The sequence below is a fragment of the Branchiostoma belcheri genome, unplaced genomic scaffold (genome assembly GCF_001625305.1).
Source record: "Branchiostoma belcheri isolate BF01 breed outbred unplaced genomic scaffold, Haploidv18h27 scaffold101, whole genome shotgun sequence".
NCBI lineage: Eukaryota > Metazoa > Chordata > Leptocardii > Amphioxiformes > Branchiostomatidae > Branchiostoma > Branchiostoma belcheri.
This window is the reverse complement of record NW_017802392.1, coordinates 861,065-872,245: the sequence shown is the minus strand read 5'-3', so window position 1 is coordinate 872,245 and position 11,181 is coordinate 861,065. Positions and strand designations below refer to the sequence as shown.

At 42.9% G+C, this 11,181-nt stretch overlaps 1 protein-coding gene across 1 annotated transcript; it reads right to left on the bottom strand.

The window, feature by feature from the left end:
* Window positions 1–1,274: 1,274 nt before the first annotated feature.
* Window positions 1,275–4,061, bottom strand: LOC109474059 (collagen alpha-1(I) chain-like). The gene is made up of 2 exons (XM_019774280.1): window positions 4,043–4,061; window positions 1,275–2,884 (listed from the first exon to the last, which is right to left on the bottom strand). Exons 1-2 carry the CDS (start codon window positions 4,059–4,061, stop codon window positions 1,275–1,277), a joined length of 1,629 nt encoding a protein of 542 aa, XP_019629839.1.
* Between the last annotated feature and the right edge of the window lie 7,120 nt (window positions 4,062–11,181).

Below are 11,181 nucleotides of genomic sequence, written 5' to 3'. Positions count from 1 at the left end.
TTCTGTTGCAGCCCTATTGTAATAATACTACTTGCTATAAAACTTTAACAATGCCAAGTTAAAGAGATGGCTTGTATTCTTGCGCATAAAAAGAAGGCGAAAAGAGAAAAGGAAAATATATTGGATATAAGTAGCACACACGATCGGTATAGACAGATTCGGGTTCGCCTTATTCATTTTACAATAGTGCAGTAGATAAAGCCATATGAAATGGACTAACACCTGCTAACAATAGGGAGTAATCTACAGTAAACACTTGGTGCACTTCCTTGTGAGTGAAAAATATATAGTATATAGTATGTCAACATTCCGGTTTATTACCAAACGTCCCTTTATTTTTCATAATATAGCCATTCTTTATTACTGTTTGAAAGAGGGGAGGTTAAAGGTACATACCCAATCAGCTGTTAATTGTACGCAAATGTACGTGTCACCTTCAAAATAAAAACATAAAGTTTATAAATCACGTGTACTCTACCATTATGATAGGACATAAAGCACACACCGTAGGGTATATGTACCAATAAGACAGGAACATCATAGAATATCAATTATTTAGTAATATGCAAAATGGTACCTCTTTTGCGTAATTTTTACCAAAAAAAAGTCATAATACCATAGTGCTGACACAAGTTTGGTACAATTCAACATCACCTTTCATAGGCCATGCAAATCAGACAAGTGCTAGAATTGATGTCTTAAGATCATTAGTCGAAGGTATGTGATCGATTGAAGTGCTGTGCAAATACAAGTGATTGCGCATAAATTGTAGCCCCTCTTCCTATTTTACCCGCCGGACGAAGACAAATTTCAGATTCAAGCTCTCCTATTATAAACAACCTTAAAGTTTGTTTCCATTTCAAAACACCATTGGCAACAAGCTAACATTTTCGGTTTAATCATTTTGCCCGTTGTACGTTAATAAGGTGTTCATAATTTGATTATGAACACCTTTCACATTTGGATTTAATGAAATGATACCAGAATTTATACAATTAAAGTAGTGTAGTATGCATCATGTACATGTTATACTTTGATGTCTAGTCTCCAGTAAGTCTCCGGGAAGTCTTTTTTAAAAGACTTACTGGTGACAACACAAAATCTATTTTGCATCCTGTAAAAAATGTAAATCTAAACGAGAATCAAATGTAATAGTCTCTTAAGTTAAACTGAAATGTTGAGACAGCATTTATTGATATATACATTCTCCGTAATTTTTACTATGTTTTACAAAAGGTGATTTATTATATGTTAAAACCTCCGAAACAACAGGTTTATTTGCCTCTGTATCTTGACTTGCTAGGTGACCCGGGAGGACCATCGCGCCCGGGAGGACCCTTCTCCCCGTCCCTTCCATCACGCCCGGAACGACCCTTCACCCCCTTACACCCTCTAGACCCTTTCTTTCCCTTACTCCCTTTAGATCCAGTAGGCCCGACTGGCCCCCTTGACCCTCTATTTCCAGCTCGCCCTTTGGCTCCCTTTTGTCCCGATGGTCCAGATGGCCCCATGTCTCCCTTTTGTCCCGATGGTCCAGATGGCCCCATGTCTCCCTTTTTTCCCGAAGGTCCAGTTGGCCCCATTTCCCCCTTTTTTCCCGATGGTCCAGTTGGCCCCATGTCTCCCTTTTCTCCCGATGGTCCAGTTGGCCCCATTTCCCCCTTTTTTCCCGATGGTCCAGGTGGCCCTATAGCTCCCTTTTCACCAGGAGGTCCGAGAGGTCCGGCAGGCCCATAGCAAACTGGCCATTCTGGCCCCCTTCCTCCTGGCGGGACAGCTGACCAGCTGATGCCTAAAGATCCCTTTTCACCAGGAGGTCCGGCAGACCCATGACAAACTGGCCCTATGGGCCCCCTTTCCCCTGGAGGTCCCGAGGTACCCTTTTCTCCTGGTGGTCCAGCGGACCCTAAAGCCCCTTTTTCACCAGGAGGTCCGGCAGTCCCATGGCCAGCGGGCCCTATTGGCCCCCTTTCTCCTGGAGGTCCCGAGGTACCCTTTTCTCCTGGCGGTCCAGCGGACCCTAAAGCCCCTTTTTCACCAGGAGGTCCGGCAGTCCCATGGCCAGCGGGCCCTATTGGCCCCCTTTCTCCTGGAGGTCCCGAGGTACCCTTTTCTCCTGGTGGTCCAGCGGACCCTAAAGCCCCTTTTTCACCAGGAGGTCCGGCAGTCCCATGGCCAGTTGGCCCAATGGGCCCCCTTTCTCCTGGTGGTCCAGGGGGTCCGGCAGTTCCATTGCCAGTTGGACCTATGGGCCCTCTTTCTCCCGGAGGTCCTATACCACCCTTTTCTCCTGGAGGTCCAGCTGACCCTAAAGCCCCCTTTTCACCAGGAGGTCCGACAAAACCATGGCCAGCTGGCCCCATGGGCCCCTTTTCTCCCCGAGGTCCAGGAGGTCCCAAGCCACCCTTTTCTCCTGGAGGTCCAGCTGACCCTAAAGCCCCCTTTTCACCAGGAGGCCCGGCAGTCCCAAGGCCAACTGGTCCTATGGGTCCCTTTTCTCCTGGAGGTCCAGGAGGTCCCACTGTACCATTTCCTCCCGGAGGTCCAGGAGGTCCCATGGTACCATTTTCTCCTGGAGGTCCAGGAGGCCCCATGGTACCATTTCCTCCCGGAGGTCCAGGAGGTCCCACTGTACCATTTTCTCCCGGGGGTCCAGGAGGTCCCACGGCACCCTTTTCTCCCGGGGGTCCAGGAAGTCCCAGGGTATGATTTTCCCTTGGAGGTCCAGAAAACCCTAAAGCCCCCTTTTCACCAGGAGGTCCAGCAGAACAATTACCAGCTGGCCCTATGGGCCCCCTTTCTCCTGGAGGCCCAGGAGGTCCTTGAGGTCCAGCTGACCGAATGGGTTCCTTTTTATCTGGACCACCACTTGTCACAACAGACCCTGAAGGATTGAAATAAAATCCTTAGTGTGTTACTTCTAATACCCTAAGGTCATTTAATAACTAGAGTTTCTCATACCTTCGCCAAATGATGTTAATCTTTATGACTGACAAAGTAAAGATTATCCCTCCTCATTATGCAAATGACATTCAATTGAATGGATTATATCAGTAAATCATATTCTTCACCAAAAAAGAGCCTTATCTTAAGGAATCCAATGCATCTTAGGGCAACAAAACTGGAAATATTCTGAATAAGGCTAGCTTTCTTATTTTCTGGGAGGTACCCTAAAAAACAGCCGAGGGCCCTTTCAGTAACTGTTTTCCGTCAGAATTGTGGAACTTTTTGCTTCCTAAGGGTCTCTATACATTGGGATAGTAGGATTTTAACTTAGTATGTAGATAAACGACTAGAATATTGGCTCTATAAATTTGGTTTCCAAACCCTAAAAACTGCACTGGATGCCTTTAAAGAAATCCATTCTATCTTTTGCTCATAAATTATGCAAATGCCTTATTTAAATAAGTTATGTTTAATGATGTTCACCTTCACTTAATTTTCAAATACCCAAACAATGAAATTCCAGGCAGTATATAGTAGAGGGGATTCATTCCTCAAGCTACCGACATCTTGCACACGCAGTCGTCCCTCAGTAAGACATCTGGAGCCGCATAGTTCCCGTTCAGAACTTTTATTCAGCCTGTCACAAGAGCCAGAGCAAGAATAACAGCCAGGGGAGAAGACTACACTGCGAAGAAGATGGATTTCTCTTTTTTTTTCGTTTTGTGTAACATGGTAGTCAAGACCTTTATGACATCTTTAATTGTTCTAGAACAATAGATGACGTCATGTAGTAGGTCAACCAAGGTCAAAACGAACTTTGTAACAGGTCAGAGCGATCTGAACGCCATGATCCGACCTGAGGGCACTATGCACTGGAAAGGTATACAAGTGAGAACTTCATGCACTTGTGTCATTAGCCTCTGTACACTTGAAGAAGCCACACAGGCGAAACCGGTCGTGTGACAGGCTGAATTAAAGTTCTAAAAGGGAACTATGCGGCTCCAGATGTCTTACTGAGGGACGACTGCATGTGCAATATGTCGGTAGCTTGAGGAATGAATCCCCTCTACTATATAATGAAATTCCAGGCAGTTACCATGTTCGACTAATAACATGTTCTTATTAATTATGCAAATTAAGTCTTCATTTACATAATCAATATCTGCCTGTCTCAACTCAATTACACATGTCACAAGCCTAAATAGTCATATTATGTAATGCAGATATGCATAATTGTCGCAAAATTATGTCAAGCGTCACTTAAGCTATCTACATACCTACACATCTAGTATTACACACAAATCATCCGAAATTCGGTATTGGTATGCTTTATATATCTACCAACCGCAATTCATTATACCTTTTGGTATGCACCCTTTTAAAGTTGTATAATTTAAGACTTTTAATAGTTACTGTATAATAAAGAGACTGGTTTGATGAGCAGAGAACAGACATCCAAACACTCCTCTCGGAGCAGCACAAAGCACACTCAAAAGTACTTAGAAACCCAACTCGTGCTAACCGGGCTAAGCTAACGGAACTAAGGTCCCACGTCCAACGGGAGATAAGGAAAATGAAGAACGACTGGTGGACAAACCTAGCAAAGGAGATGCAAGGGTATGCAGACTGTGGTAACCAACAGAGCTTCTATAGTACCCTTAAGGCAGCGGGCGGCCCAACGCGAGGGTCCCACTTCCCTGTGCGGTCCGCGGATGGAACATCCCTAATTACAGACAAAACTGCCATACACTCCCGATGGGCAGAGCACTACAAGCAACTGTTGAACAGGTACACAGAAGTGGACAACAGCATCATCGAGGACATTCCTGAGCTTCCAACCATGACAGAGATGGATGAGCTCCCAACCTCCAGTGAAGTCCGCGCGGCAGTGAACTCTCTTAAGAACAACAAAGCCGCGGGGCCAGATGGAGTGCGTGGAGAAATCCTGAGAGCTGGTGGTAAGCCAGTCGTCCAGTGTCTCCACTCCCTCATCATCATTGCCTGGAACTCTGGCTGTGTCCCCCAACAATAGACTCTGATCTTGTGAGCATATATAAGAAGAAGGGAGACAGAGCAAGTTGCAGCAATAGCAAAGGCATTTCCCTCCTATCGTGCGCCGGTAAAGTACTTGCAAGGATACTGCTACTTCGACTTATCAAAACAGTTTCCGAAGACGTCTTACCTGAAAGCCAGTGCGATTTTAGAAAAGACCGCAGCACCACGGACATAATTTTTGTAGCCCGACAAATTCAGGAGAAATGCAGGGAACAGCATCAAGACCTCTATATGGTCTTCGTCGACTTAACAAAAGCATTCGACACAGTGAATAGACCCCTACTGTGGGACGTATTTCAGACACTTTCCAGATAAAGAACAGCGCACTGAACAAGGGTAAATTATTTTACTTACCTGGACTCAACCCTGAGTGTCAACTGCGATATAAAAGACGAGGTACAGCGGCTCATAGGTCTTGCACCTGCCTCTTTCGGCAGACTTGCACGAAAAGTCTTTCTGAACAGAAGCTTGTTAGTCAAGACCAAAGTCGCCGTGTACAGGGCGGTATGCCTCTCCATTCTACTCTACGCAGGTGAGACATGGACCCCATACAGGCACCACATCCGCACATTAGAACAGTTCCACATCCGTTGCCTACAGAAGATACTGGGACTTAACTGGTGGCACAAAGTTCCTCACACAGAGATCCGACGTAGAGCCAACATCGAGCCCCATAGGCCTATACTTCTGCAGAGACAACTCAGATGGGTAGGGCATGTGATCCGCATGCCTGCAAACCGGCCACCAAGGCAGATGCTGTACGGTGAGCTTTCCACGGGCAAACGCTCCGCAGGTGGCCAGCGCAAGATGTTCAAAGTAACCTCAAGTCCTGTGGCATCGAGCCACAAAGTCTTGAACAACTAGCAGCTGACAGAAACCGTTGGAGACAGGTATGCTCGACAGCTACCGAATCGTACACAGCCAGCTACGACCAGAGGGCCAGCTACGACCAGAGGGCGGAGGCAAGCAGAGCAAGAAGACACATGCCGGCTCAGCAGCAGGGACAGCACATCTGCGAGATATGCGGCCGCGTCTTAGCAGCTAGAATCGGCCTAATCAGCCATCGAAGAATACACCAAGTGAGAGAGTCAGAGAGTCAACAATGAGGGATGTCATCTTCGAAATCGAAGGACCGCCTTAAGCAAGTAAGTAAGCAAGCAAAGTATAATAAAGAATGTGTCATCAGAAAGCAACGCCAAACAACAGCCAGTAGGCATGCAGCTTTTGAGATCCTTGGGCAGTTGTAATCTTCTTGCTGATTAAGTGCTTGGCTGTAATTGGATTAACTCATTGGGCACCTGACAGGTAAACTGCATTCAATTACTTTTAGTATGTTTGTCACGCTTTCCCACAATGAGGGCCAGAAACCTTTTTTTTACCTTGAAAATCAACAGTTTGCATCAGAAATACCATTTTTAATCTTGAAAATCAAGTTTGCATCTGGCAAATATGAATTTTTAACTATAATGTATAGGACGTTAGCTATCTAACTGCTGTATTCATAGTTATATATCACTTCATAGCATATTAATATTGATGAAAAACATTCTTCTTCCTTGTGACTCTCCTTCTGCCCCTGCAACTTCGTTAAACGGATTCAAATTTGGGGACCAAATGACCTAATGGATCTCCCAGCAGAGTACATGGTGGCATGGATCCTGTCAATCTACATGTTCAACAGCAGATCAGGGCATTGGAACTTTCAATTGCTGAATGAAGGTATAGACCGTTTTTGACCAGGGGTGATTAAGGAACAATCAATTTGTGAGGGAGGGGGATAGGTCATTTTGGTACGGGGGATGTGGTGAAGCCATGTTGCATTTGCTCCTGAGCAAATGTCGGCCTTTCTTGATCCTTATTATGTTGCCCTGGGCATTACACCATGCAGTTTTCGGATTTTATCTTAAAACACTTACGTTCCAGCTTAATCAATCTCCGTTCCATCCTGTTCAGCTTTTCAATCTTCTCAGAATGACTGCAGACTTTAACTGTAAACATAAAGCAATTAAATACTTGGCATTTGCTAAGATACTACCAAATAACAAACTTACTGCCAAACCAATACAGTTTTCACATAACAATACATCTCTATAGAAATATGTCCAGCCCTCCTGTCAAGTCTGGCAATATCATCAGACAGCTTTACAATTTTCCAAGGACAGCTGCTAAATTTGATTGTTTTAGATAAAAAAAAACGACACTACCTACGTTTTTCAATGTTGTAGATAAATTTGATAATATCTCTAGACAACTGGGTAATTTTATCAGGATAGATGTGTAAAAAGGAACACAAATTTACTAACAAATGCTAAAAAAGACAAAAACAAATGTTTACCCAAGTTTTACTATAAATATACATCGCATTTAAATAAGAGGTATTACATGTACCTGTCAAATAAGGCATTAAGATCAGAACTCCCAAGCAGACTACAATGTTGATAGCTTGAAACAGCTTCTTGCCAACACTTTGATATTTCTTCTTCTTGGCGTCCGCATCGTAGCTGGTATCTGTTTTAACATTATTAATTATATATCAACAATGTTTTATTTAGTCGCGTTTGGCTACAATGTACTTCTACTTGTTATTTTACCATTAGACAAGAGTATGCAAAGAAAAGTTGTAAATTTCACTACCAGGCAGATTTTCTCACACAGAACGGTTTTTGTTTTGCCATCTTGAAATTGCATCAGATGCGTTACCACCTATTACATAATTATACATGCGATACAATATTTATGATGTACTATGTACATATAAAGTAAAACCAGTGAGGCAACAAAAAACAAACCAAAAAAAATAGTGCCGGTGAATGTTTCCATTTTTTTCATTAAAAATGTATAAAATCGATCTGTTAGATAAAATGGTTTACCTGCTCTAGAGATGTACAAAGGGTTGGGCACATTCGCACCTGCGTCCGCAAGTGACCTCCAATCAGTCTGGGGCTGCTGCATGGGCGTGGTGCCTGTGTGGTATTCATATCATCATTAAAACCGTCTACGTATAAAACCTAATAATTCCTCTATCAAACTTAAGAATCTATTAAATGGTGAGCCTTGACATGCCACCGATTTTGTGCCTTTGGAAAGGCACTTTAGACGACTTTCTCCATCAGAAAATGAGTATTGTCTGACCAGTATTATTTTCTATGTGTGGGACATAACACCAGCAACAGCTGCATTGTTTGTTGCAATTTCAATAAAATCGCATTGTTGCATTGTTTTGCATTGTTGCAATTTCAATAAAATAAAAATCTAGTAATCCATGTATCAAGCTGCGAATGTTTAAAAAAGTACAGCTAAATATGACGTATAGTAGTATTTTGTAGCAACCAGATCTGTCAATATACGCCTAAATGATGTCTTCTCTTTTTATGACTCCTGTGGCATTCAATTTGTTTCATAAAATAATCAAAATGGCTCAGCCAGTCTCCATAAAATATATAGAAAATTGACACAACGTACTCTTCTTTTGTTCTTTGTTCTGTGCTACTTAACAGCTATTGTGAAATCCGTCGGCATTTTGTCGTCATTAGAAGAGAAATAAATAGAGCAAGCTTTTTTTAGCCTTATAATCCATATGTTATCAATAAACTCACGGTTTAAGCAACCTGTGTAGTAATTGAAAGTTACACTAGTTATGAGTTATAACCCCTTAACAAGTGCCGTTCTTCTTGAACCAATTCTACAAAACATTTAAATTGGAGGCTTCGGTGCCCAGGACGACGCACTAAAGAAGTACTGCTCTCTACTTTGGCTTCTCCGGTAGCTTGAATACTGAATTGACCCCCATAAATACATAAACACATAAACATCTCGGACTGTCTCTGCCCTAAAAACAAAAAGCATGGGCATAATAACGGTCACTTTGTCGAATATTTTTCTGCACTGTTTACAAAGTAACACTATCATACCGTCCAAAATGATCAGGATAGTTGTAACTTAGTCAACTTATTAAAGTCACTCTATGTAGTTTTTTGACAATACAAAAAGTATATTTTTTATTCTTTTCTTTACATAGTACATTGGCTTAACCCATTAGTATTCCAAAATTATACTCCCCAGCAAAAAATACAACATCCTTGCTCCTTAGAAGCTTAGAAAACTGTGAATGATCTTCTATTCAACCTCTGGCCAAACCACACATATGGTATTGTCCACTCCCAGTGGTTTGACCTACATCCCAGTGGGGTGTCAGTTGATAGCTTACCAGTTTCTGAAATACCTAATCGTTTACCAGATTTTTTATCTCTTTTGAAGGGATAATGGCCACAGTTTATTCATGCCCAACAAAATACTCTAAGTTGATAATTATATTCCACCTCATGTGAAAGATATGAGTTTTTTCTAAGGAGGGTATATCTTGTGACATCTGCCCCTGTCTATCGAGCCTGGCATGCCCGGGCCAATTAGCCACCCCAGGGGGCAACCCCTGTATGTTGTTGTTGTTGTCCTGCCTGAGCAAACCGGTGGCACCGGGAACTGAAGAAGGACTGTTTGAACAGACAAAATATACGAAAAAAATGTGAAATAATAACACAAATGTGTTGAAAAGTGATAGTAACTGCTAATAACACCAAAATTTAGTATAATTAGAATATTTCAATTTTTTGCGCAAAAAACTACATAGAGTGCCTTTAAGAAAATATTACCTGCAACATTCAGTTTATGGAAAACCAACCTTTCAAGTTTCAATTCTTCAAACTGCCATGTCAACGCTTTATCGAAATGTTTACTTGTAGATGTCTACATGTAAAATGTTACTCACACAACTGAATTAGCTTTGATAGGCTTGCAATTTTGGTGTCAAGTTGGTAGTATGAGAAAACAGTAGACTCAGGAGCTCTGTTATAACTGTAAAAGTAACTGCCGGTCAATCTCTATTACACTACCAGGCAAACCTGGGCAAGACAGTGTTGTCATTACAGTACTTTAGATGTCTGGGTTAGATGAAGCTAACGTCTTTATGTACAGCTGTACATGAATTCTTATCTGTTGTCAATATGGATTCCTTATCTGTTGTCAATATGTTTCAAACCTAAAGTGTCTTGAAGAGTCTTTAAGTTGGTCACAGCCAGCCTGTGCCCATGTTACCACCAAGGTTACCAGGTATAAAATGAGTCCTGGTAGTTAACGTTAAGCGACGGTCACAACCCGCCGTACGTGCTTTTTGTCCGTACGTTTTTTGGGAGGCTACGTCTGCTACGTTTTTCTGAAAACGTGCGGAAGGAGTGGCATTGACGCACGTCACTCGCACGGTTTTGCAAGGTGTAAGAGTGTGGTCTGCACGTCACGTCTGGCCGTGAGCGGTTGCGTACATTGTACGTTGCGCAAGTAGTAAGTGAGTTGTACGTGCTTACAACGTACGATCTCTGTGCGATTGCAACTTTACCGTAAGGAGGCCGTACTCACACGTGCTTCTTCCGCACGGCACGTACTGGGCACGCGCGTCGCTCGTACTCGCACGCACGGGTGGTGAATCCGCAGAACGCAAGTAGAAAAAAGTTTTACATGCACTTAAAGTTCTACGGCGTGTCTGCGTGCTCCCAAATCCGTAGGATTCCGTACGGAGGCGGTACTCACCACGCACGGATGCCCTACGTTTGCCCACGTTTTTGCATGTAGACAGCACGCAGGAGCACGTACGGCGGGTTGTGACCGTCGCTTTAGCCGAATTTATTGGGTGCTTATATAGTACAAGCCTGGTCTTTAAAAATAGTATAATATCATTAACATCTCTCCATCGTTCTCAAATAGAATAGAAAATCAGGCAAAACAAACACTACCTCCAGTATCAGTGCGGGACTGCTGCTTCCCTCCCGACATGATGCCACTTGTCAGGTGTCTGTACAGCAAAAACGCGTTATAACGTCTGGCCAGGCGACAGGCGATGTAAGCGAGGCTTGCGAACAGTCAGCAACCCGTGACACTTTGAACAGTCGAGACAAATCATAGACAGCCCTGAAACCTTCATTTGATACCGAGATATGCTTTGAAAAGAAATTAACTTAACATTACAAAACGTAGCTTTTTCTTTACACCAACGTGTTTTAGGAACGTTTTATTGTTTGCATTTATTGATGGCTTACGTGGAATTATCAATATTTACATAATCGTCGCATACACGCTTGCCAAACGTCCTTGGAAAAAAGTTAAACAGATAATAGTTTTTTTTTTTNTTTT